The sequence below is a fragment of the Canis lupus genome, chromosome 26 (assembly GCF_003254725.2).
Source record: "Canis lupus dingo isolate Sandy chromosome 26, ASM325472v2, whole genome shotgun sequence".
Taxonomy (NCBI): Eukaryota; Metazoa; Chordata; class Mammalia; order Carnivora; family Canidae; genus Canis; species Canis lupus.
In genome coordinates, this window is record NC_064268.1 from 21,486,618 (window position 1) to 21,514,080 (window position 27,463).

The 27,463-nt window shown below is 56.0% G+C and overlaps 1 protein-coding gene across 1 annotated transcript in view; it reads right to left on the bottom strand.

The window, feature by feature from the left end:
• Window positions 1-1,045: 1,045 nt before the first annotated feature.
• The window catches only part of MN1 (MN1 proto-oncogene, transcriptional regulator), a 46,685-nt gene continuing 20,267 nt past the window's right edge, over window positions 1,046-27,463 (bottom strand). The window contains exon 2 of the mRNA XM_025474403.3: window positions 1,046-3,120. Within this exon, the coding sequence (XP_025330188.3) occupies window positions 2,939-3,120 (182 nt within the window). The 3' untranslated portion in view covers window positions 1,046-2,938. The remainder of the gene's footprint in view (window positions 3,121-27,463) is intronic.

Genomic DNA, 27,463 nt, shown 5'->3' on the forward strand with positions numbered 1-27,463 from the left:
TTATTGTTATTTAGCTGCTCAGGAAAACATATACAGGTATATACAATATGCATGAATACAGAAGACTGCACTTTACATATTTTTTTAAAAAAGAAAGAAAAAAATAACACTCAATTTCATGAGCTATTGTCACAGTCTTCCAACCAAGCATTTCAGAAATGAATTTCTTTTAAGAGTCAAAAAAGATTACAGGATTGCCTAACACACAGCAGAGTTAAGATTTCATATTTTACATGTGCAATAACGTTTTCGTTTTCTTTCCCAAAAAAGTTTGCTATGCAGTACCGATTACCAGTGTTTGGAGTCTCGTGAGTTGGGTGTGTTTTTAATTTGCCTTTATTCTTTCCATTAAACCAAATTTAATGAAATAACATCCTTTTGCTTAAGGCTATTTTTAAAGCTGTTCCATTCTAGGGTCGTGGGGAGCGAGAAAGTTTCAAACTTCAGGGGTTTCCGACGATGCTAGGACCTCGAGCTGATGGCCAGGTGCTAATGAACTCAACGCAGGGAAAGTCAAAGACAGAAGTCAAGACGCTTGGCTCCCCGGCCTTAAGCAATTAAGGAGAAATCATTCCTGTTTAAAAAATAAAGTGATAAAGCTCTCAAACAGCTGTACATTGTGGAGTCAGAGGGGGGCGTGGGCTTTCGCTCAGACTATATGGCTGATTCTCCTGCAGCCTGTGGCAGGAGGGACCATTTTCTTTTTCTTTCCTCTGGTGGCAGAACTTGGGGACCGAGTCCGTTCACACCTTCTCACTGCGGACCAATTCGCACCACCTGCTTCGCCTGCCTTCTGGGGGCCGGAGGCCTGGGCCGGGCCCCGAGCAAGGACTGTCCAGTCTCGGACCCGAGCCAAAAGGGCCCCCGCAGGAAAGAAGAGGGAGGGGAAAGAGCGAGATTTTTCAGGACACTCTTCCCCCTTTGCTGAAAAGTTCTTTGAAATAAACAATGTGGGTGTTGTATGGTGAATCCAAAGCCTTCAGATCACTTGCAAAAAAAAAAAAAAAAAAAGAAAGAAAAGAAAGAAAAGAAAGAAAAGAAAAGAAAAGAAAAGAAAAGAAAGAAAAGAAAGAAAAGGAAAGAAAAGAAAAGAAAAGAAACAAAGAAAGAAAAAGAAAAATAGGTCTAGAAACTCTCGGGACCTGGGGACAGCGGGGAGGGGGCGCAAGACTTGCAATTTAACAAAAATAGAAGTAAATGGGGGAGTTATTGATTTGGGTGAAGGGCTGTCCGTCACTGTCACTTGTCTGATCCACCCTGGAATCTGTGTGCCCCTCAGGACCCCCCACCCGAGTCATACAAGCCTTTTGGAGGCGTCCACAGCCCTCAAGGTGCCCGCCCCGCCGACCCTGGGCTTCCAAGGCCTGCCAAGCCAGGTTCTCGACGGGGTCCTGCTGCCCCCCATCTCTGCTAAGAGGTCATTCCTTGGCGAGATGCTTGGGACACGGCTCTGGTTTTGCAACAAGGTGAGATTAAATCAAAAGGTGGGTGGGGGGTTTTCTGGGTTTCAGAAAAAAGGCAGAGGAGTCAAAAGTCCTTGGTTCTGTCCATTGTTTCCTTCCAGTGCCCACCGCACCCCCTGACCGGGAGCCTGCAAGGAAATATACCCAGGTTCAGAGAAGGGGGGCTCCGCAGGCTGGGCCTGGGGGCTCCTTCACTGAATGAGCCCCTGGGAAAAGTGCTGGCAAGAGCCCTTCCAGGGATGGGGGGGTGGGTCGGTTGCCCAGGTTGGATGGTGCAGGGCTGGGGCAGGGGTGGAAATAGATGGGAAGCGGGGACAGAATGGGAGAGGCTGGGTACATACACGCTGTCCCACCTCCTTCCTCCCGTGAGGCCTGGCTGGAACAGCTGTGGGCAAAGGTCAAGGGCTGAGAGTTGATCCTCCCCCAACCTGGGCACCCAAGACCCAGCCAGCCCGGCTGCAGCAGGGCAGGAGCCAGGAGCCCCCCAGAGCCTCTGCAAGCTGGAAGGGCACCATCCCCCACGCACACCAGGGCTGCTTAGCATAGCGTGAAAATTCAGAGCCTGGGCGTTTGCACAGAGGCCCAGAAAAGGAGAGAAAACACCACTGTCGAACATTCTGACTCCTTCCCACTGAGCGGGCTGGACACGTCATCACCTCCATTGCAGAGAGGACAGCTTCCAGCAGAAGACAGAACGGAGCTGAAGGCTGAGCGTGTGTTTGCAGGAACGAAAATATATATCTCTCTATTTTCTCAGGGAACAGACAAAACAAAATCCCAGGCGAAATACCTAAGGGGGGCATTAGTTGTTTGGCTCCTGCCTGACTTGATGACAGTTGGGTGTCAATATATAATATCGTGATGACAATTTGACTTTCACCCGGCAATATTCCAGAACTACTATTCTCCAGGATTTCCATTTTAATAAGCAGTGAACAAAGCAAAAAAGGAGAGAGGGAAAAAAAAAAAAAAAGACGGGGGGAAGGGGCAGAGGAATGAAAATAAAAGAGAATAAAAAAAGAAAGTAACTCTTGTCTTATTACGAAATAACAATGCTTGGACATACAGCAGCATGAAAATAAAACAAGGAAAGAGGTCATCTAAAAAAAAAAAAACGTATGCCAAGGTTACAGAAAAACGGGAATTATCTAGCAGGAAAAAGGCTGAAGCAAAAGTTTGCTAACTGCAAAAGGGTTAACACTGGTAACATACTGTGGCAGACGAGTTTTCTTTTTTAAAAAAATTTTTTGAGGTTTTTTTTTTCCCTTTAAATTAACCCTTTCCGGTCCATATGCCACTAAGCAGGTACCAACCTAGAAAAAAAATCATCCACTCAGCAATAGTGGCCCTTTCAAATTACCAGGAGGGTGGGGGTCAGGGGGAGGAGGGGTTCAGGGCAGGGGTGGGGGGAGAGGGAGGGGGAAGGGGGGAGAGGGGAGGAAAGGGCCTGGTGGGGGAGGGGCGTTCTTGTCAATTCAAGTTAGGGCGGCCACAAATGTCCCGAATCTGTTGGAAATGTCGGAGTGCAGGGACCGCCAGGTGGGCACGGAGGCTCGGGCCTTGGCGTCGCCCACGTCGTCTGTGCAGTGGACAGACAGGCACTGCAAGTGGCTGCCCGGCTGGGTGGCTGAGGCCTTATTTGCAGGGAGGTCGTGGGCTGTGGAGAAAAAAGGAAGAGATTAGTTAGCAGCAGGCTCAGCCCCGCGGAGGCCCTAAGGGGGGCGGAGTGGGAGAGGCAGGGGAACGGAGGCGCCGTCCACGCCCTCTTTTCATGCCCAAGACGGTCTGTGGAGATCTAGATACTTCGGTTCAAATCCCCCTGCCGTTGCCTCTGATGTGGCTGTGAGACCTCAGCCAAGGGTAGGGCCCCAGCTCACATGTCAGGTTCTCCCCCCTCAGGAAATGGGAGAATTGGGCCGGGTTGGCCCATCTCTCTGATGGACTAGAGCTCCCAAAAGATTGCCTGGATGTGAAATAAGTTGGGAAGGCTTCCTGGAGGAGGGGCATCTAAACTGGGCATTGAAGCATATGTAGGAGTTTGCCAGATGTAATTGAAGGGCAGAGGGGAGGAGTGTCTGGGTGTAGGGCACAGCCCATCCTCTTGTCATCCTCTGGACAGACATTTGCTAGAGGCCTATTATGTGCTGGGAACTTCCTAAAACAGTACCACACTACTCAATAACGATAAGGAGCCCAGACCCCCCAACCAGACCAGTGCCCTTTGCCCATTTCCAGCTGCTTTACCAAGGGACTTTCGGTGATGGGGGTGAGGGAGTTCCTTTCCTCCTCTATACCCTCAATGAAAATCCCTTCCATTTCCTGCTCACAGCACCAGAAACCCCAAAGATCACAGTGATGTCTGAGTTAGACTTGAGGGGAAAGGAAGTCTGGCAGCCACTCACACCTTAGTATGAAGTACACTCAAAGAGAGTAAGAGCTGGGAGTTCTGAGGCAGGAAAGGAATGGCAGAGACATTTCAGGGGGCTGCTAGTTTATTGCTGCCAAGTGACCAATGGTTCTGTTCTCAGACCTACTCTATGTCCATGAGTATTCTCATCCTTCCTCCTTTTTGGAGCCTGACTCAAGAGAGGAGAGGTGACCTGCCCAAGGTCACACACCCAGGAAGGGGCAGAGCTGGGCTTGAACATGGACCTAAGGTCAGTTTCTAACTCCAAAGAAGTGAGAAAAGCTGGCATTGGGGGTGGGGGCCCAGCTCCGGCTGAGGGAGCACACCCAGATACTGAACTCCATGACCGGCCCGCCCTCCTCAGCAGGGCCAGGTGCCAGGCAGGAGTTCCCCGCCCATCCCTCCCTCTGGGATGAAGGGGGAGGCCTCCCCCCCCCCCCCCCCCCCCCCCCCGGAGCTGAGCCACCGCCTGCAGAGAAAATCCTCCCGAAGGATGGGCCAGGCCGTGTGACTAACGCAGCTCCCACCCTGGAGCCCCAGGGACACCCGGCTGAGGACCTGTGTGCCCAGAGCAGCTGGGGCGGGGGGCGGAGATTCTCTCCCTTGCTTCTTCCCTCAGTCACCCAATGAATAAGCCCTACTAGGTGAGTCCCTACTACGTGCCAGGAGGGGCTCTAGCCCTGCAGATCCAGCGGGAAGTACGGCAGGTGCCCCCTTCGTCCTCCTCCTGGAGTGGACAGTGAAGCCAGGAGACAGCGTCACACCGGTCATTCTGGAGTCACAGACCCCACGGAGCTTGAATCCCAATCCCAGGCCCACCATTGCGTGGCACGGGGTCTGCCACTTGCCCTCGCTCTGAGCTTCAGTTCCTCGTTGCTAAAGTGGGGGTGACGTCCTCTCCCCCAGGCCTTATAATAGCCTGGCATACAGAGAGATCCCCCAACGGGGCTGTGGGCGCTGTCATTAGTCTCCGGAGAGGTCAAGAGGCGAGGGGTCCTTGCAGCCATTTATTTAGAGACCCCCCCCCAAGCCTCGTCCCCTCCTTGGGACTGGCCAGGTAGGCACGTTCCTGCCTAAGAGACTGGAGTCTGTGCTCCCATTGCACGGAAGGGAAAGCTGAAGTTTCAAAGCCGGTTAGCAGCGGTGGCGCTGGGATGCTGCTAGTGCCACACCCAGGGCCTCCCGGGGAGAAGGTACCCCAGGAAGCTAGGGGCCTCAGATTCAGCCCCCACATTGCTGCTCTTGAGCCCAGGCTTGCCTTGTTCCCAGTGACACCCCACTCCCTAATCTCCCCAGAAGGAATCTTGTTCCAAGCATTGTGAGATCCGGATTGGGGAAGCGGAACACCTGCCACAGAGAGGATTCTAAGAAGGGTTCCTTACTTCACTTTACGGCATTATCTCACGGAGCAGACGCACAACGCTGTGTCCATCTTATGGACAGGAAACCGAGGCCCCTTGCCAAAGTTTGCACAGCTAAAGAAAGACAAGACCCAGGCCCCAACTCCTGACCCCTGGCTCCCTTGCTCTGAGGCTGCAGCGCCAGGGAGGGGAGGAAAGTTGGCATTTCCCAAGTTCTGTGCTCAGAAAGAGGAGGCCTAGGGACACTTCTGGGAGCTGGGTTTGCTGAGTGATGTTTCCAGACTGATCCAAAAGGGCCAAATGTCCTCAAGATGCCATATTCCCAAATTATAGACGACTCCTGAGCATGCCGTGTGCCAACACCAGAGGCAGCTGCTCTTCTTGCCCAGGGAGGACTTAATCAGGGCACGCCAGGCACACAGCTAACATGCCCGTGTGTTATCTCACTGCATCCCCCCGCAAGCCCAGCAGCTGGGTGCCCCTCCTCCTCAGGTGAGAAGGGGCACCTGGGGCTCAGAGAGGGTGAGGGGTTTGCCCAACGTCACAGAGGATGGGTACAGGATTCCCCAGCCTCTGCCTGGGATGAGCCAGAGACCCTGGTATCCACGGGGAATATTTTTAAGAGAGAATATTACCCTTCAGTTCCTGACAACCCAAGCATGACCAAACTCATCCTCCCGCCAGATTCATTCCAGCTGGGGGGACCCAACACGCCCTAGGACCGCAGCTCCTCCCGGGGCTGCCGAGCGGCTGTGAATAAATCAGTCCCATGGAAGCCGCCTCAAGTCAGGGCCTGCCCCTGCTCCAGAGAGGCCCTCAGTCCCTGCTCCCGGGATGGGAGGGCGGCATGCTGGCCCCCCATGCCAGGACCCAGAGATAAAACCATCCCTCGCCGAGCTCCCAGGATTGGGGGGAGACCCTGGAACTAGTGCACCAGCGACACCGACGCAGATTGCCACATTTTCCAGTGAGTGGCCGGCCTCCCCCGTCAGACTGTGGCTGCAGCGGGGAGGGCAGGTTTGTCTGTTTGCCACGGCTCCCTGCACACGGGAGGCACTCACTTGGGGCCTGTGGGCTGTGGAGGGACCTTCGTCCCTATTTGACAGATGGGAAGACTGAGGCCCTCGGGGGCCCTCTCCTTTTAGGCCAGGATTCTCAGAATGTCAGACAGAGGTGGGAACCTGGTACCCCCCAGACCTGGGCAGCTGCCCCTCAACACCATCTGCAACTTGGAGACAGGGATTCCTGGCAGGCTCATCTCTGAGCAGCTTGGGGGGGACCAGATGAGAGAAAGAAGCGATGACAATGTGCATGTGGGGGGATCAGTCCCTGAGGCAGGGTGTCTGCAACTCAAAACCTATCACCTGGAATGGGCCTCACCCACTCACCCCATGCAGACAGCACAGGGGCTTCCGGTTCCCGGGACCCAATGTCACACCTGCCCTGCAAGGAAGGGCTCTGGGGCCAGTTTTGAAGGACACTCCCCTACGGGCCAGGACAGACCATCTGAGTCCCCACGCACAGGGGCAGGGCCCGGAGAGGGGCTGCCCGGCCCCTCCTGCCCGCTTTTTGCATGTGCACGAACAAGTCGTGGCTGACGTGTCCAGCACCCCAGCACGTCCCCAGCACCCCTCCCGTACCCACACAGCACGCCAGCGACTCGGTCACGTCTGCCACCAGCTTGGCACCGCAGTGTGGAGGTACCGGCTGCCTCCTGCTCCCCCCGCGGTGACCGCGAGACCTGCGTGGATCAGCCCACGACAGGGACAGTCCATCCCACGCAAGGGACGAGAGAGGACCTCGGGGCCGTGCCAGGAAAGCCACCGCACGAGTAACAAACGAGATGCTGCTGCTCTTCCCGGGTTCAACCGTGACAGCGCCTACCATTTGCGGAGCACGGGGACTTTCTGCGAACATCACCTCAGCTCCCAGAACCTCAGCCCTAGAAAATGGGGGAGATAATAGGACCAGCCGTCCTGGAGGCGGTTAGGAGGATTAAATGAAATGATCCATGTAAAGGGCTTAGCCTGCTGCCTGGCGCAGAGCAGCTCCCGCCCCGCGGTCCAGAGCGCACACCCGCGCGGCCAGCCCGGGGCCCCCATCGCCAGCCACAACCGGGGTGAAGCGAGAAGGGGACAGACATGCATGTGTCTACCTGGGGGACACCTCGTGCTTAATTTCAGTTCTGGAGATGCCGCCCACGGAGGGGGCCGAGTGTTCTTTCTTTTTTAAAGTCAGCGAAACAGGCCCCGTCACCACCTTGCTCTGCACTCAGTGTCCCTGGGACTGGGTTCTGATTTGGGTGAAACACGTGTTCGGGAGTCACGAGCTTGGTGGGGGCGGCCGCCACCCCCGCCCCTGGCAGCACCGCACTGCTGTGTCCTTGAACCCTCAGGAAGGGGACCTGCACCTGGCCACCTCCAGTCCTTCACCCACCCCCACCCCCTGCTCACCACAGGGAAGGCCAGAGGCGCGGGGCCCGTGGGGGTCAGGTGGCCTCCAGCTGGCGCCCAGGTCAAGGGCCCTGGCTGCTAATCCAGGCTGTGGCCTGCGCAAGGTGTTCACCTGTACTGTAAAATAGGAACCACGTTCACAGGCTGCTGGGAGGGTCCATCGAGGTAACGCGGGTAAAGCGTCTAGCACGTGATGAGCCTCCCGAAGCGGTTAGCTGCTGTTCGGGTTGTTACCCTCCTGGTCTTCAACAGCGCAGTCGGAGCTAACACCGCCCCGTGCCAGCAGGGGAGCCCCGCCGGGCGACAGCCCCTTGGTCTCCGCGGGTGCCAGGGGCCGGCCCACCAAGGTGGGGTGCGGAGGGGGCACCCAGGCACAGCAGGTAAATTAGAATTCCGTGCGTATTTTTAACTCAAAGCTTATGTAAGGAGCAGTGTGGGCCCCTGAGCACAATAGCAAATGACTCTCGCCCGACTCACCCTCGCCGGATTCCAACAAAGGGAAGTGTATTTTGGTTTTTCCTTTATTTGGACCTGGCAGGGGGAGACGCTGGTGTCTGACAGCTGCCACTCAGCTGGGGGGGGGGGGCGGGCTGGGCCATTGAGGCTGGAAGCAGAAGCAGGCCTGGGAGCCACCGGGTGGGGTCACACCCTCCTGGAGAGTCAGGCCTGCGGCCCGGGAGTCCTACAGGCCCCCAGACACATCCCTGAGTCTCCCAGCTCCTGTTCCTCGTCCCCCCGAGAAAGGCCAGGCCATGGCACCCAGACTCACTCTAGGCCTCGAACATCACTCTTCTCTCTCACATGGGCCTCACTCAGAGTCCAGGCACCAGGGAAGGAAGAGGCTGCCTCCAAAATCCACCTGCTTCTCTCCTGCCCCACTGCCTCCACCCTGGTCCTGGCCCCCACTGCTCCCGCCTACAGCAGCCACGTGCTGCTTTCTGATTCCACGCTGGCCCCCAAGCCCCTCTCCCCCTGAGTCAGGTGACTCTCCTGAAGCACCAACCAGAGCAGACCTCACCCCTGCTTAAACTTCCATGGCTCCCCAGTGCTCCCAAGATAAAGTTCCCAGCTTCGTACAACCTGGCCTGCCCCGCTCTTGGGCCTCCAGGCTCACCGCTCCATGAGCCAGCTACACAGTCTCTCGACAAGGCCCTGATCCTCCCCGCCTCCACACCCCTGCTCCTGACGCTTCTGCTGCCTAGAACACCCTCCCCTCCTCACTCCTGCTGACTCCCACCATCCACCAGGCTGTCAGCCACGTGGCATACTTCCTCCGACGCCCCTACTCTGAGGTATGTGACCCCTCTCCCTGCTCACAGAGGCCACCCCTGCCCCCAGCCACCAAAATGGCAATGAAGTGCCAGTGACCTCCTAGCTAGCTGCGAGGAAGCACTGACACATGTCACCCTGGCAGAGGGGGGAGTCCTGAATTCGGGTCCCTTCGACAATAAGCTAGCTGCAAAAGATGAAAAACATTATGGGGGGGGCGACTTTGGAGTCAGACGACACTGGCACTTCCCCAGCAGGTCAAGTCCAATCACTGTCCCTCTCTGGGCCTCAGCTTCCTACCCCGTGAACCTGAACCAGGACAGCACCCAGCTCCTTGCAGAGTCCCACCAGGTTCTATGGTGCCTGGCGCATCATGGCAGGGGCACGGCCACCAGCTATCACGGCAGACAAAAGTCACAGGAGAGTCCTGCCGGGCGGTAAGCAAAGTCACAAGAATTTTTAAGGCAATTGAAAGGCCCATCTCCAAAAACCCATCGCTGGGGGCATGGGGGACCCAACCCCACTGGAAATGATCCCCACCAGCCAACTGGAATCCTTCTGCAGAGCCCCACCACCCCAAAGCAGACCCCTTCTCAGCTGGCTGTCCATATCAGGTCCCAGGCCACGTCCCCTCCCTCCAGGGAGGTGCACAGGGGACTCACCCCCGCCCCGGGCTCAGGGCGGGAACAGCACATCTAAGCCAGACAGTGGGCTACACAAAGTGGGTCTATAGAGCCACCAAGGAAGCAGGGAAACAGCACCCCAGACCCACACACACATCCCTTCCCCACACTCTGGGGGAGCCCCAGCTCTGTGCTCTCAGAAGCCTAGACTCCAATCCCACCCTGGTCTCCATCTCACCAGCTCCACGACCTGAGGCAAGCTCAACTCGCTGAGCCTGTTTCCCCGTACCCCTCCGAGGAGCCTGGCCTGGGCACCCTGAGGGGAGACACACCCTTGAGGATCCCAGAGGTCTCTCTGGTCCCTGGCACACAGCAGGCACCTGATGAGGATTTGCTCAGTATTTTATTTGGTTTTTAATTTTTTTTATTTTTAAATATTTCATTTTTAAGCAATCTTTTAAGCAGAGCTGAAACCTACAACCCTGAGATCAAGAGTCGCATGCTCCACCAACTGGGCCAGCCAGGCCGTCCCCAGGATTTGTGAAATATTTTAAAGAATGACTCACGTGCTCATCCCAGGTCTTCACCCGCTTGCTGTGTGACCTTGGGCAAGCCACTCCCCCTCGCTGGGCCTATTTGGTCCTCTCTGAAATAACTGGTGGTGGGGAAATATACAACCTCCCCGACTCTTTCCATTCCTTTGGGGAAATTAGATTTTACATTTAATGCAGGAGCCCTCCCCAAGCGAGGGACACTAAGATACCCTAGCCTAAGTAAGCCCCAGGAGCCGGCTCCCACGGCCCGAGGGATCACGGAGTGAGGGCTGACAGCTGGCAGCCTGAGTGACACTCCATCCGGGTACCTCCCAGAGGCCAAGGGACCAGCCCTCCTCAGCCCAGCCCTCTGCCTGCGTCCCCACCCTTCAAGGACAACTTCTAGCAGTGGTATCACTGTGACAAATGAGGAAAGGAAAAAGGAAAAGGAGCCCCGTCCCTACTCCTGTCAGCCCCTGGGATGTTAAGCATGAGCACTGACCTCAGGCTCCCTACGGGCCGGGCCCCAGCCTATCTCACTGGCTGATAACACATGGGGAGAGAGAGGATCTGACACTCCAGCCCATCTCATGGGGGGACACTGAGGCCCAGAGAGGGGACATCACTGACCTACAGTCACACAGCTAGCCAGCGGCACTCCTAGGCTGGCCTGATGCCAGAGGGTGTGGGTTTATCAAAGTCACATGAGAAAGTAAAATATCCCGACCAAAGAGGCAGGCTACCTCTCCCCCCACCCTCGTTCTCTCTCTCCATCTCTCTGTCATCACCCTCCCCAATTCTTTCTCAATGTCTCTGTTGTCTCTCTCTCTCTCCCCCTCAACTCCACACCCTGTTGCCCCTCGCTTCCCTGTCTCCCCCTGAAACCAATGCTCATTTTTTGGGGAAGGGCCCTGATGCTCACAGATGGGATGAGAATGACCCAGGGTGACAGGACAAAATCTGAGGCCCCCGCTCAATGCCTTCTCCAGGGACAGCCCCATCTCACGGGGGCGATCCAAAGCTTGCACGGAGGGAGAAAGCCCCCCCCAGGGATCAGGAGGGACCCTGTGCGGCCCGCCCTCCCGGCCCCACGAGGGTGAGGAAGGGGCCTCGCGCCCGCCGCCGGGGCAGCCGGGTCCGCCGCGAGGCTCAGCCAGGCCCCTGGAAGCCTTGGGAAATTAATTGGAGTTGACTTGGCTGAGGGCAGCTGTCATTTAGATGGAGAACTGGCTCAGGGCTCCACTGAGGCGAAGCAGCAAGGGCATCGTGGGGACCGGGCGGCCGTGCGCCGGCGATGGGGGCGGGGGCCGGAGCCGGGGACCTTCCCGGGGCCTGGAGGAGGAGACGGGGTGACGGAGGGGGACCGGAGCCCGCGGGACGGCCGGCGCAGGCCCCTCACCCCGGCCCGAGCCTCCGATCGGGCTCCTTCTCCTGGCGCCTCGGGCCACACGGCCAGTGACCTGTGACAGATGCAGCCCCGCGCACCCCCCGGGCCACTCCCGAGCTGTGTGCTGCCGAGACATGACAGGCCGGGGTGGGGGGGCTGCAGGGCGACCCGTCGGCCTGCCCCTTCCTTCCGACAGGGCCCACAGCCGTGCGGCAAGGGTGCCAGCGCGGGAGGCCACCGCCCCGAGAGTCCAAGTGCTTTTGAGAGAGCCACCGGGAGGGCCCAGTGCTAGCGCGAGCACCAAAGGTGACCCCACACGGCAGCCGCTGTCCGCGTGTAGGATTGCTAGTGGGATCGTTACACGTGAGATCCTCCTCCCGCCCCTCTGTTTCCTCACCTCCTCGCTCATGATTCATTCCCTGTGGCATCAGACCCTGTGCTGGGTGGCCCTGGACAGGACACTGGCCCTCTCTGCATCCCAGCATCCCCACCTGTTTATGGGGGACAACCTAGCACCGGGGCAGACACCTCACTGAGCTCCCAGCACTCTGCTTGGCGGCGGTCAGCCGTTCCACAATTGTTTTATAAAATAAGACAGAGAGACACGCACATCTCTGTTGGAGTACAACTCGTTGCTCCAGCCCGCGGAAGGGAAGACGAGCTCTGGCGACGACTCGGGATTGTACAAAGTAACTTTTCAAAGTCTGATGCTTTGCGAGGCGGTTCTTGGGGACGTGTGTCCTGCTCGCCCGCCCATCTGAGGGAGCTTTGGGATTGTCCCACGAGGGGTCAGTGGGACTGCAGGTGGCCTGCTCCCCCAGGCGGTTTCCCATACCACTTCTGCATCCCCGAGGAAGGGCTCTGGAGTGGGGAGTGGTCCACTGTGGGATAGTCATGTGCTTTGCCGCTAGAGGCTTGGGGTCAAATCCTGACCCTGTCACCGCCAGGCTGCAGGACCCCGCATCAGCTACTCTGACTCCCTGAGCCTCTATTTCCTCACCTGAAAAATGTGTTTGGTCATCCCTGCCTTGCAGACAGGGGCAGTGGACTAGTACCCAGGGGCCTGGTACCCAGGTGACCCTCCATATCCTGTTCCCAGAATGGCTTCTCCAAACCTGAGCCTTCCTGGGGCCAGCCTGTAAGAGGGGGATCTCGAGGGGCACCTGGGTGGCTCATGTGGTTAAGCCAACTCTTGACTTCGGCACAGGTCATGATCTCAAGGTGGTGAGATCGAGCCCCGCGCCCAGCTCTGCACTGGGCATGGAGTCTGCTTAAGATTCTCTATCTCCCTCTGCATCTGCCCCTCTCACCCCCACTCTCTCTCTCCCTCCCTTAAAAAAGATAAAAAGAAGGGGCCCTTAAGACTACAATAACAGCAGGGCGATGAGCCAAAGCATCCCAACTGAGCAGATGCTCCCACCAGCATGCTGGGTGCTGGACCAAGAGGTGACCCCAACACAAGGCTCCCAGCCAGCCTGCACCTCCACCCCGGAGTTTGCAGCCTGGTGGAGAGATACTCGGTAAACACGTAAGAGTAAAACAGTGCGCCGTCACTGCCACACGCAAGGCTGCCCTGTGTTGCAGACCCAGGGGACAGGTGGGGATCTGGGGCAGAATTTGCAGAGGAGAGGACATGCAAGGGGGCGGTGGGGCTTAAGGATGAATATGACGCTTGGCAGCGAGAGAAGCAAGAGGCAAGCTCCAAGCCTTTACTGTGACTGGGAAGAACAAGGAGCCAGCCCAGGGGCCCTGATTTGGGGCCAGGGGGAGAGGGAGGAGAAGGAGGCTACAAAGTTGAAATGAAGTCAGTCACGGAGGCCTCTGGAGGCCCCAGGAAGTGTTTGGCTTTGTTCCTGAGAGCAGAAGGGAGCCAAGGAAGGCTGGTGAGCAGGGGAGGGGCATCGGGAAGCTGTCAAAATGAATAAGAAGCTTGTACCTCATCCGTTCCAGCCTTGGCACAGTACACCTGATTTAGAAACACATTCCAGGGGGACAAGGGCCTTTGGGTTCCACAGCTTTAAACAAGTAGGGGGATCCGATCCCACCCCCGAAGAGAATGGTATTCTGAGTGAGCGCTGGTCTAACTGGACGGGCCATTCCTCCCCAGCGGCTTCCCCAAGAAACCCAGCTCAGGCTTGCCATGTCTCAGCTGATGGGCCCTGCAAGGGACCCCACCTCTCAATGGACGTGAACATCGTGCCCTGTCCATTTACATCAACAGATCCTCTCTGAGGATACAGGTAGGGAAACCAAGGCACAAAAACGCACGCCCCAGGATATCCAATGGCGAGCAGAAGGGTTGAGGGAAAGAAAGTTCCTTACCTCTCTGCATCTGAGTTTCCCCATGTGTTAAATGAGACCATACACCTACTCACCGGGCTGCTGGGGGAATGAATAGGGTGATACTGACAATAACACACAACAATTAGGGTTAATACCTGTCACGCGTTCATTCATCTCAACTAATTCCTCACCATAGCCCCGGAGGGCAGCTTCTCATCTCCCAGCCCCCTTTCACAGGTGAAGGACCTGCCAGGTCAGCATCCTATAGCCCGAGGGTCAAATCCGGCCCACCGTTTGTTTTTATCAATAAAGTTTTATTGGTACATAGTCACACTTGTATATTTACATTTAGTGTGTGGCTGTTTTATGTCACACAGCAGAGTTGAGTAACTGATGGAGACCGTATAAGCCACAGACCTAAAATATTTACTGTCAGGCCCTTTACAGTCAAAGTTTGCTGCCCCTGAACCTGATGCTCAGAGAGGCTGACGTCACTTGTCTAAGTAGGAAGGAGCCATCAGGCACCCAGTTGGCGCTCCATACATGCTCCCTAGGAACATGTTTATGTGTAAATGACATTGTTGATCCACACAGACTCACACAGGGGCCCTTAGGGAATCAGAAATGTCCCTCCCATTCACCGTGTCCCTGTTCTTCCTTCTCAGGCTACAGTGGAAACCTCTCTGGCTTCCTATTTAAAAATCAATAAAACATTACAATGTTGGGGGGCAGAACGATGGGGTTGTTATTTTTTTTAAAAAATCCTTCTTAGATGTGTTTACAATGCAGCAAAAGAGAAAGGTGGCTCTTGAAGGCAGAACAAGTCAGCCACGTCAGGCCAGAGGAGATGGGTGCCCACCCCCACCGCCCCCCTGCCAGAGGTCACCCCTGCACAGACTCTGAGAACCCTGTCACAGCTCCACTCGACGAAGGACGGAATAATGGGCGAAGTGGACAGCGACAGGCAGGACACACAGGCCAAAGCGGCCGCTGGTGGGCAGGCCCGGGGTCTTCTCTCTGGCTGAGCTCATTTATTCCCTCAGCAGTCGTATCAGGGCCAAGGTCACACAGCGAGAAGGTGGAGTCAGAACTCGAACCCAGGTCTGTGTGAGTCCAGAGCCTGTATCTATCGTCTTAACCACCCTCAGCATCTGCCTGGCCTGGAGGGGAGAAAGACAGCTGGAACAGTGGAAGCTGGTCTGGGCTTGGGAGGAGCCGGTTGGTCACTCCCATCAAAACAACAGGGAACAGACCCCAGGACTGCCCGGCAGCTGGCACACGCGTCCTCAGCTCCCATCCTCCATGGGTTCCGGAAGGTCCGGCCTAGGCTTTTGAGGAGAAGCATACCTGCCACATACAACCCCAACCTGTTGTCCCTCCAGGTGGGGCCATCCGTCCCCAACTCTGGGAAACCAGGGCCCAGCTCCGCCAGAAGCTGGCTGCGTGGATCCAGGTGTATTGCTCACCCTCTCTGGGCTGCCGTCGCCTTTGTAAGTGGCAGGAGTCCCTACAGCCAAGCCTGTGACTCTGTGGCCCAAGGAGGCTGCCCAAGTACCTCCCATCCCAAATTATGCTGTGGACTGATGGGAACTGTTGGCTAAGCTGTACCTCGAGGATGGGAGAGGGGATTTGGCTCGGCCCTCCATGTCCCTCCTGGGGCTTCTGATGCCCAGAGTGAGTCTCTGGGGTTGGCTTGGGAAGGTAGGATGTGGGCTCCCAGCGGAAGGCAGGAGCCACACTCCTTCCATGGCAGAGGTCACACCGTCTGGTCCCTGCGATTTTCTGAGGAAGGCAGACCTGGGCCCTAGGAAGACGAGGCTGGCAGATACTGTAAGTTGGGGAAACTGAGGCCAGAGAGGAGTAAGTCGGGCAGAACTGTGAATAAATCAGAGAATTCTTGCCACTTGCCTAAGCCAGTGATTAATCCTCTCCTCATTCAGAAAGTTTGACAATCGGGACGCCTGGGTAGCTCAGTGGTTGAGGTCTGCCTACGGCTCAGGTCGTGATCCTGGGGTCCTGGGATCGAGTCCCACATCAAGCTCCCTGCAGGGAGCCTCCTTCTCTCTCTGCCTGTGTCTCTGCCTCTCTCTGTATGTCTCTCATGAATAAATAAATAACATCTAAAAAAAATAAAATTAAAATTAAAAAGTTTTGACAACAGAGTTTGCAGTATGCTGTCACCAAGTGGTGGCAACACTACTCCTGCCCGCTCTCCCCTCTTTCTGGACCACTGTCACTTCTTCTTTCATCTAAGCAACTCATCTCTCTCCTCCTTAAGGAGGTCTTTCCAAGGCCCTCAGTGAACTCCAATGGGCACTGTATTATAATACCTGATCCTAACCCCGACCTCTCATAATTGTCCTACTCTCTACCACAGCCCCTAGAATATGAGTTCCATGAAACTGGAGCCTCATCTCTCCTACTCGCTCCTGTGGCCCTGGCACCCGGCGCATGGTAGCCCTCAACCAGTATGTGCTGACTTGATCAGTTCCAACGGGCAGGAACAAACCCTAAACAATCACTAAAATAAGGAAGATGAAACCACATCACCTGGGCCTCCAGACAGACCTGAATAGGAATCCTTCAAGGCTTCCTGGTGCCAACGAAACAAGACTTCATTAGGAGTGTGGCCTACTGACCCCATCCAAAATTTACTGAGCGGGACCACACCCCCTCACAGACTATTCTCCAGCTGTGGAGGAATGATAGGCACTTACACCCACAACCCCAACCCAGCAACACACTTCCTTCCAAGTCTGGACACTAGAATGCTCCCAATTTATTTGAGGCCCTGCTGGGGTGTGAGGAAGCCACAAAATGCAGGTGCCTTTTCCATGGGAAGAAAAATTGGGGGAAGGCGGGGGTCAGATAACAAATGCTAGAAATCTTCCTCCCAGCTAAGGAGGACGACTCAGGAAGGCTCCATTCCCAACAACACCCCCACCCAGCCCACTCCTCCTGCCTGCTGGCCCCGAGCCCCTGAACCCACTCAGACAAACCCTGAGGTGAACTTTTTAAGTTGACAGACACCAAGCATGGGAGTTGGTAAAATAACCATCCAACACTGTCACACCGTCTCTGTTTTTCCTTCTTCTTCAGGAAAGGGGACCACATTCCAGATCCTGTTCTAAAAGTTCCATGTATGGGACGCCTGGGTGGCTCAGCAGTTTAGCATCTGCCTTCGGCTCAGGGCATGGTCCCGGGGTCCTGGGATCAAGTCCCACATCAGGCTCCCCAGAGGGAGCATGCTTTTCCCTCTGCCTGTGTCTCTGCCTCTCTCTGTTTCTCATGAATAAATAAATAAAATCTTTAAAAAAAATAAAAATAAAAGTTCCACATATATCACTGCACCAGGACCTCCCAGCAACCTACACCAGGAGAGGTTGTTATTCTCCTCTTTAAAGGACACAGAAACAGGTTGAGAGCAATGGGTGACTCGCCCAACACCACACAGCTAAGGAGCAATCGAGGCAGGATGAGGTCAGGTCTGTTTCCAAAGGCTCTGCTACTTTTACTGCATGCCAGAAATAGGAGAAGAGGGAGAGAGGAGGAGAGAAAAACTAACAAAAAGATTCCTCTCTCTCCCTGCCTTCCCTCCCCGTCTGTCCACTCTGCGTCAGGAAGCACCTGCCAGTCCCTCAGGGGTGCCACAGGGTGAGGAGAAGCTAGCATTCGTGCCATCTGATAAGGGCAGCTGATCCAGGCCAGGCCTCACACACTGCAGGATGTGAGTCCTGGGGAATCAGGCCCCCAGGGAGGGGAGCGGGACAACAGGGAAAAGCCTTTACCCTCAGGTGTGCAGCTCATCCACCTGAGCTAAACTCTTGCAGAGGTGGTTTCAGGCTGCCCGGGGGCGGTGCTCTACTGCGCGTCTGTTGCTAAGCAGCAGGCTTGCACCCAACAACCTACTTGGAGTTCCCGACCTGCTTGGGATATAACAAGCCTGTGATCTTGGGGGCCCCTATAACCCATCTCGGGTCTAGGGCAGAGCTGCCCAACATGGCATCCACCAGCCACATGTGGCTTTTTAAATTTAAAAGTCCATCCCTCATTCACAACTAGCCACATACACTGCAAGGGTTCAGCAACCATCTGCGGCTCGTGGTTACTACTAGACAGTGCAGATACAGGACATCTCCATCGTCAAGGGGCGCCTGGGTGGCTCAGTGGCTGAGTGTCTGCCTTCAGCTCAGGGCATGATCCCGGGGTCTTGGGATCGAGTCCCACGTCAGGCTCCCTGCATGGAGCCTGCTTCTCTCTCTGCCTGTCTCTCTGCCTCTCTCTCTGTGTCTCTCAAGGACAAATAAATAAAATATTTCTTTTTAAAAGAAGAAAGGACACCTCCATCATTGTAGAAAGTTCTATTGGACACCACTGGTGTAGAATTATAATCTACAAGTGCCAACCTATGTCAGCGGCTGCCACGTCAACTAGTTTTCTTAGAAAAGGTGAGCTCCGTCATTTTTTAAATGGAAGGTTCCATAGATGGAGGTAAATTGGGGGCCGGAAGGAGCCACTGGAGCCATCTTTTCCAGGTTTATCAACGACCAGGGACTCCCACCAAAACGTATTTCCTCGTGAGCCCAGAGCAGAGCCCCAATCACCGACCACCCACAGCACCAGCACCCACGGAGCCCAGACTCGGCCTCAGAGTCTTTCTCAACATAATGTCTAAAGCAGCCAGAAAGAATCAATCTGGATTTGCAGCTGACACTGAAGCTATAAATCTGACCTTGTGCAAGCACAGAGATGAGGAAACTTAGGCCCAAGGAAACCAAGCGACTTGCCCACAGTCAGGCGGCAGGTCTAGGCCGGGCCAGGCCAGGGGGAAAGCTCCCGTCTCGCGCTCCTGCTCTCCCCAGCGCATCTTCCCCATTAAGGCTCTGGAGAGCAGAAGGTCACCATCCTCAAAAAATGCCTGGAGATGTAGTGTCTGAAGACAAAGAACGAAGAATGGCTTTGCTCTATCAGCGTAACAGCAATACTACCAACAGGGGGGCCTGTGTCCTGATCACCTGCTGCGCGGCCGGCCCCACAGGCCCACTCACACCAGCCCCTCCTTTATTCCCATGACAACCTGCAATGCATGATTATCTCCATTTCCCAGATGAGGGAGACTGAGAGGCCCAGGGGGACTCGCCCAAGGTCACACATTCACTCAGGGGTGAGTACAGTCTGCCACTGACAACTGGCATCAACTCCCAGGCAGGCCCAGGGCTGGGGGCCCGGCGGAGAACCAGGTGTGCCTTCAGGTCCCGCCCCTGCCTCTTCCCAGCTGTGTGACCTCAGACAAGGTGCTTTCCCTCTCTGGGCCTCGTCTGCCCGCAACGGGGGTAATAGGTCCTGCCTCGGTCAAAGAACTCAAAAAAAAAAAAAAAAAAAAAAAAAAAGTCCAGATGCCATATGAATGGTAAAAAGGGATGATCACCATCCCTTTGTCACCCATACTTCATAGCACAAAAGTGTTTCTTACTTACTCTTCCAGTTACCAGAAAAGGTATTTCGAGCCCAGGAAATAGTCACAATAACCAGTTGCAATTACTGAGCAACCTCTCCGCGCCACGCATCACAGCGGCTTTTGCACAAGAGCAAGGTTAGGTAGAAATGACGCCGAGGAAGTGGCCTGCACGGCCCAAAATATTTAGCATGTGGTCCTCTACAAGGTGTGCCGACCCCTGCACTAAGTCACCAAACGGGCAGGACTGCCCCCGTTACACAAATGAGAAAAATCGAGGCTCGGGGAAGGGAAGTGGTTCGTCCAAAGCCCCACAGCTGGGCAGAAGCTGCCGAGTGTGGATTCCGTGCCTGGAGGTGGACAGCAGGGATGTCCCGGAAAGCCTGGGGGACACGTGTCCGGCCAACCTGCGCGGAGAGGCGGGCCCAGGGCTACTTGCCGACGCTCCTCCTGGCGACGGGACATTCGCGGGCAGCTCACACCCAGCCGCCAGCAGGCCCAGCGCCCGGCCCAGTGGGCACCAACTCAGCCTGTTTTCATCCCATTGCTTCACCGCCTCTCGGTAGAGAAATTGCCCAAGACTAATTGCAAGTAATATTTAATTTTATCAGCGATAATTACATGAAATTAATTCAGCTTCTACCTGGAAGCACTTTGTTACCGTTCGCTTTCCCGGGGAGGCTGGGGTGGAAAAGGAGGCAGCAGGAGAAGGGAGAGGGCCGAGATTGGCCCCGAACAGGCAACGGGCAAAGTCATCAGGTGACGATGACATAAGTGAGCACCAACTGTATGCGCGTGGGAAATGCCTCACAGCATGACAGTCATGTCACCTCAGGACAAGCCTGCAGGGAAGCATGTCAGACCCCCACCCCACCCCACGACCACCACTTTCCAGAAGAGGCCACCAGGTCCCAAAGGGTCATGGGCAGCCATCTGCATGCCGTCAAGGAGAAACCCCGGCTCTGCATGAATTCCCACTTGGCCACTTCCCAGTGACATGATCCTGGACAAGGCAGCTCACCTCCTGGGCCTCGGTTTCCTCATCTGTCAAATGGGAATAAGGAGGCTAAGCTGCCACACTGGTTTTTGGGGAATCAGTAAGAGGACACAGACAACACGCTGAGCATGGAGTTTGGCACTCAGGAAGTGCTGGAGGGGGACAACACGATGATGCACTGTGGGCCTCAAGTAGTACTGCTTGCAGGCTGGGCCTCCTGCCTCCACTGGACCCAGTTTGAGCCAGGGGTGGGGGAGGATCAGAAGGAGAATTTGGAGAAGGCCTGGATTTCTTAGCCTCCCTGAGGAGCCTCACACAGGCCAAGAAGCAGAAATGAGGGCCCTAAACAGGCCAAGAAACCCAGGCTGCCCCTCCCTATGCTCCAGCTCCCCACCCGGCCCTTCAGGAGCCCCATTTGGGGGCACACGCTCCCCCAGGTCACCAAGAAGAAAAGGGAGCCCCTCTCCCACAGCTGCTGTGGTTGCCAGCCTCCCAGAGGTCTGGGGGATGCGGTGGGGGGGTCTGGAGCCGCTCTGAAAGGCCCCGGGCGCCGGGGGTTCATTCAGCTGTTTTCGGGTGGCTCCAATGAGTTCATTTTACCCCAGCAGAATATTAAACAGCTCCTGGGGAAGCAGATGCTGGGCTTCGGTTTCAGAGGGAGGGAGGGAGGGAGGGAGGGAGGGAGGCCACAGGCTCGCGAGGGGAGAATTCAAGTTCCGCTGCAGGCAGCTCCAAAGACCTTTCTAGGCTCGGCTCAGCCTGAGCCGTTGCCACAGTGACCGGTGACCAGTGACCAAATGCATGGCACCTGTGGGAGCCCAGACTGGCACCCTGAATACCTCTGCCCCCCTTCACTGAGTCCTCACGGCCACCCTATGAGGCAGGAACTCTGCTGTGCCCATTTTACAGATGAAAAAGGTGAGGCACAAAGTAGTAACATGACTCACTCGAGGCCACACAGCAAAAGGGGCTACTTTGCTCTCCCTACCCCCACAGTGCCCTCTGGGAGGCAGAGGCTGAGCTCTAGGTCCTGGGGCAGACCTGGAGCTTTCAGGTGCACCTCCTGTGGGCTCAGACTTTCCTCCACCTGACAGAGAAATGATCCCACTTTATATAATAATCTCTGATGTCTGAACAGCTTCCTTGGAGGCTACAGAATGCATCTGGGTATGTCGCCTTCTCTAACCCTCACTGCAATTTACATATTCCAGACAGGGAAACTGAGGTCCAGCCAGTAAAGTGGACCCCGGAGCCACCGCCCAGTTAAGGGCCAAGCCATGAAGCAAACCCTCCTCTATTCCCCCTGCAGATTCAAGGTCCAGCCTCATGCCACCGCTGATGGAGGAAGCTGGCATTTCCTCCCATCTCCGGAGCACAGAGAGGTGAGGTGACTTGCGCAGGGCCACATGGCTGGGTTCTGAGGTCAGCCCCTTGCATGGTTCCCCAGCTGCCTGCTCCCACTGGCTCCCCCAGGGAGCCCTCAAGCCTGGCTACCCACCCAGGTGCCATCACAACGTGGGGCTTCTGCTCTTTAGGACTTTGCGGCTCCCCCCACAATTAGGAATAAATAACAAAGGGGCATTGTACAGAAGCTTGCCAGGTGTGAGCCACTAATCCCAAGGCTTTATGGGCTTGAGCGAAGCCGGCTCCCACAGGAACCCCCGAGTGGACGCTGCCATCATCCCCTCTCCACAGATGAAGAAACCAAGGCTCACCCTAACGTTGGAGATCATGACCATATGGGCCCCATGTGCTGAGGACAGCTCTGCTGGGTGCTGACCTAAGCCACTGACAGACTGGACCCCAGCCACACAAGTCATCTCCTGAGCCCCGGGTCACAGACCAGGAATCGCCCCTGGAATACTCCTCAGGCGGTGGAGACCTCGGTACTGTCTCTCCTGTCTCCATGGACCAGGTGTCCTCCTGCCAAGGGGGCAGCTTGGCCCAGTGGGCAGAAAGATGGAGGTGCAGATTGGGCTTTCCCACCTGCCACACCCACCTCTGCATCTGTAAAATGGGTCCAGAGAAGTAGCTGCTTCCCAGTGGTGTGAGGATGCGGTGGGTGCCTCAGAGAAGGCACTGGTACATGCTGGGCTCTCAAGGAGTCCAAAGGCCATCCCTGAGTCAGGCCTGTCCTCCTACCGGGCCCCAGGGAGCTCCGGAATCAAGGGTTCAGGACAGGGGCCCCAGCCCCATCCCTGCCGGTTACCAACTGGGAGACTCAGCACATCACCACCACCACCACCACCCCCGGGCCTCAGTTTCCCTATCTGTAAAGTGGAGCATGTCCTGGGATGCTGACAGGCCTAAAGCAGTGGATGTGACCAAGCCCGTCCACCAACGCCATCCAAATGGGTGGCAAATGGAGCCCGTCCCCGGCACACGCCACAGCACAGGTGCTCAGTACCATAAATCCAATCTGACATTCTTCTAAGGACTGCTGCTGGGACTGTCCCCGGCCGGCCTGTCCCTCACCCCCTTGCCCCCTCGCCCCCTCCAACAGCCCCGCTCCCACCCCCAAAACCCTAAAAAAAAAAAAAAAAAAAACAGTGACCAGGTCCCCTGACCGGTGAAGAAAGTAGGAAGAAGCACCCAAGCCCCCAGGCAGGGGCTGGGCTTCAAAGGGTTAAGCTCAGCTCTGATTTCTCCCAAATGGCAAAGACAGAAGCTGAAACTGCCGGCCCTGCTCCCTGCTGCCTGAAGCCTGACCCCTGACATTTCCACTCCCAGCCGCACTTGCATTTAAAAAAGGGAAGGAAGAAAATTTAACCATCCGCACAAACAGGTTGGGGAGAAGTGGGGAGGGGGTGGCAAGGAAAGAGGGGGGCTGCAGATTTCCTTTTGTGGAGTCCAGCTCGCCCTCCTCTCAAAAAAAAATTTTTTTTTAAAGAAAGACCTGGAAAGGGAGGCAGAAGGGAAAACGGGAGAATAAAAAGGTGGCAGACAAATTCTCCGGAATCACCGGGCACCACTAAATTTTCTGATTAATTAACCCTGAAAGGGGCCTCTCTCCCAGCCCTTCCTGGGGGAGGTTCTGGCTGGCGGAGCCCCGGAGCCCCGTTTGTGGAGCAAGCAGCCTCTTTGGGGGGATTCACTCCGAGGTCCTGGGTGCGGGGGTGGGGGTGGGGGGTTCAATCCCCTCTCGAAGCCTCGCTATCGTTAAAGCCAAAGATGATAAGGAATTTATCAAACGAGATTTACACAGGGAAACCCTAATTAAGAGGTTAGTCTCCGGTTTAATTGCCTTCAAACCTAGGCAGGCAGGCCCAGACAGATGGATTTTCAACCTGACCTCATTAAAAAATAATCATAACCAAACAGAATTCTGAGCAGAACCCGAGGTCCACAGCGTGGCTAACAAGTGGGGGAGCGGGGGGGGGGGGGGGTGCAGGGCCGGGTCCTGGCCTGACCCACCATCCCCTGGCTCCGTGTCCCTGGGCTGGCCCCAGACCCCGGAGCTGGCCCACACTTCCCTCGCCCTCTCTCTGTCCTCTCTGGAAATCTGGGCGATTCTGGACTCCTTGCTCCTTGAGGCCTTTTCTCCTCCGGCCTCTGCTCCCCTGGAAGCTGGCATGCTGGAATATAAATTGGAAGCATGCATGCCCCCCCTCAACCCCAGGCGGACGCCACATACCAGACAAAACGACTGCAGGCCTGGTCATCTGGGGTTAAGAATGGTTTTTGTTTTTGGCAGGGAATGTGGAGGAGCCCAAAGGAACTGGCCAGGGACATTGTTCCAGGAATGAAAGGGGGAGGGGGAAGGGGGGAGGAGACAGAGCAAACACCTGGGGAACCACAGTGGGGATGTTTTTCTGTCCTCCAGGGACTAGCATGCAAAGAGTCTTTGCACCAGTCTTTAAAATGCAAGGGAGACACGGATGTACCCCACTCTGGGCAGAGAGGCTTTAACTTCCTAACTACCCTCCTCTCCAGCCCCACTTCTCTTTGATGAAACCATAAACGAATGCTCGAATGTTCCAGGCAGACGCCACCTGCAAACGGGCTTGCTCACCGTCCCACGGATCTGGGGAGAAACACAGGATGAACGGTCCTACAGGGTACACATCTTTGCTGTCCCTAGTCGGTGACCCAGGCCATGACGAAGCAGCAGGTAATAGTGACTGGGGCTTCCTGCCAGCCAGGCACAGTTTTTAAGGGCCACTCATGGTGTCTTCTAACAGCCCACGGAGAACACGTCACTGTCTACCTACAGAGTAGAAATGTGATTAATATTCTTCACATTCTTTATTAGCACTGTTACCAGGATTGTTAGAAAAGTCTCCTAACATGAGCAAGGCCCTGATTTTCTAAACCCTACACCAATAGGGAATCTAAGAGGCGGGTATGGAAGGACCAGGATATTGAAAATTCTTAAGGGGCTCCAGAAAAATGCACGATTTTTACCTCGGATCGGTTTTCTCAGTGACTTGTGTTCTCAAACACCTAGCCGTCTGGGGAGTTCCCGCCAACAGCCGTGGCCACCATCTCTACCCTCCTCGGCACCCAAGATCACCCTCCAAAACTCTGCGGGCAGATTTCCCACTGCCTGCTGGGAACTGAGCGATCCCGTGGGGCGGCCCCCACTCTCCCCTTCCCCTCAACGGCTCCTAATTCTTCCTACAGGGAGGTTGGGGGGAGGCACCTATATTTATATCAGGGTTTAGGGACCTCTGTGATGTGCCAGATGCTGGGTAAGTTCATTATTTCCTGTAATCCTCCCTAAGACCCTGTTTAACCCAAAAAACAGATGAGGAAACGAAGGCCCAGGAGGCCAAGAGATCAGACCAGGGGGAGGTGGCGCTGCTACAGCTCTGGCCCAGACTTCCTGCACCATCCTCCTCCCCGGGGTCTGGGGCGTAAACACCAGCTCCAATGGCCAGCTCTAGGTGAGTAATGGAAGAGATTCGGACACCCTCTGATGACCTACTCGGGTCAGACGTGCCCTGGCAGCTGGAACAAGCCTCGGCTGGGACGGAGGCTGTGTCCTGGGCCGCTGGGGCTCAGGTGAGCATGGACCAGAGATGGGGATGGAGACGGGAGGCGAGCAGGGCAGGGATGAGAAATTCTAATGTCCGCCCTCCCCTCCTCACCCCATCCCTCTGCAAGAAAAGTCCCATCAGCCCTCCTAGGTCTCAGGACTGTTGGGGCAGCACTCAGCTCCCAGACCTGGGACCAGGCAGGGCTGCACCCTACATCTGGCAAAGCCCCTTCCCTCCTTCATTCAATCACTGGGCACCTACTGGCTGCCAAGCCAGTGCCAAGTGCTGGGAATAGCTGCCACTTTGTCTTCATTGTGGTCTCGACTCCTAAGTCAGAGCTGCCCAGCCACCCTGGCCAGCAGGCCCACCCCAGACCCTCTCTCCTTGCATTGGCCAACTTCCTGTGGAACATTAACGCCACCGTCCTTTCTACCTGTGTTTACCAGGTAATTCCCGCTCCCAACAGGCATGGTGCAGGGCACAGGGGAAGTAAGTTACAGCTACAACGGGCAGGTGCTCCCTGCCTATGGGGGTCCTAGAAGAGACCAGAACTGACCCATTTGACAGGCAGGAAGACTGAGGCTCGGCAAGGCTGCATGGCCTGGCCCAATCACACCAGGTCACCTCCCCTCCCCCAGGCCCCGGGGCCCTGACCGCTGCCCCTTCAAAGGTGGGGAACAGATGGTGAGGATCTCAACAGTCCATGCTGTGGCTGACATTTGCCAGAAGGGGGCGAGCCCAGGAGTTGGTTTCTATCTCCAGCATCTGTTGGTGAGAATTCAGCTTCCAGACTCATCCTTAGCGGTCCTGAGCATGGGCTCCCAAGTCAGACGGGCCCAGGTATGGATATGCACTCTGCCCCCCACTCCCAGCCAGCTGGCCTTGAGCAGGTCAAGTTGCCTGTCTGAGCCTCAGCTCTCTCATCTATAAAATGGGGCACTCATGGACTGTGGCCTCAGTGACTGGCACTCGAGGACTGTGGCCTGTTACAATTGCCTTGCAGCTCTGAGAGTCAGAGAGGAAAGCAAACGAAAAGCTTCCAGAAGGTGGACGCCAGGCCCGGGTCACCCAGAGGCTCAGCCCTGTGCGCCTCCTCGGGCTGGCCCCAGCAGGGCCCGCTGCCTTCCTGTCCCGGTGACCTCTGTCAGGCGTGGAGAACAATGCCTGGGAAAAGAAGGAAACAGAGTCTCCCTGGGCCGGGACATAAATCGTGGCCTGCCCAGATCGGGGAGCGGACGGACATCCCCCACGCCCCCCACCTGTGGCAGGCTGAGCCCTCCCCTTGGGCTCTGAGTGCCTTGTTCTCGAGGAGGGAGGGAACACCCCCTCCCCAAACCTGCGGCCCAGATGCCGGCCCAGACGCCACCTAACTAGGGGAAGAGAGTTTCTGCCTCCCCAGAAAGAGCCAGACGTGAAGAAAGAAAAGGGAAACCGACATTTTCTCAGACTCTGGGCTCAGATGCAGCCATTGTTCATTGCACATCTACTATGTGCCATCAGATCCCGTCCCTCCTGTGATCAACACCCTCCCCAGGCTCCCCGTCACCCTTGGAATAAAATCCGCACTCCTGACTTGACCACGGTGACCACACGCCTGCCTGGACCATCTCTCCCTCCTCGCCAGCCCCTCCCTGCTCCTAGAATATGCCAGCTCAGTCCTGCCCCAGGGCTCTTGCACTTGCTGTGCCCTCATCTCAAAGCCCATTCCTGCAGACCTTGACGTGGCTGGCTCCAGGGGGTGGAAACTGTTAAATATTCAGGAATTCTGCAAGCTGGGGGCTGAAACGGGCTATGGTTGAGAGAAGAGTATTTACGCCAGGGGAATCGATTCGGCCAACTGCTACAGAACAGAAAACTTTCCTTCTCCTCCAGAGAGCCAGTTGTTGGCCGGCTCGCAGCACACCACTGGCTGGTCCCTTCTCATCATTCAAGTCTCTTGCTCACCTGTCACCACCCCACAGAGGCATCCCTGGTGGCCCCGTCTAGAAACTCTCATTGCACATCCCCTTCTCCTAAGTCTCCGTTCCCGGCCATGCCTGCTCTGTGTCACTTTCCTTGTTTTTTGTTTTTTTTTTTTTTAAGACTATTTATTCATGAGAGACACAGAGAGAGAGGCGGAGATACAGGCAGAGGGAGAAGCAGGCTCCCTATGGGGAGCCTGATGTGGGACTCGATCCCGGGTGTCCAGGATCACACCCTGGGCCGAAGGCAGGCGCTAAACCGCTGAGCCACCGGGGCTGCCCACTCTCCTTG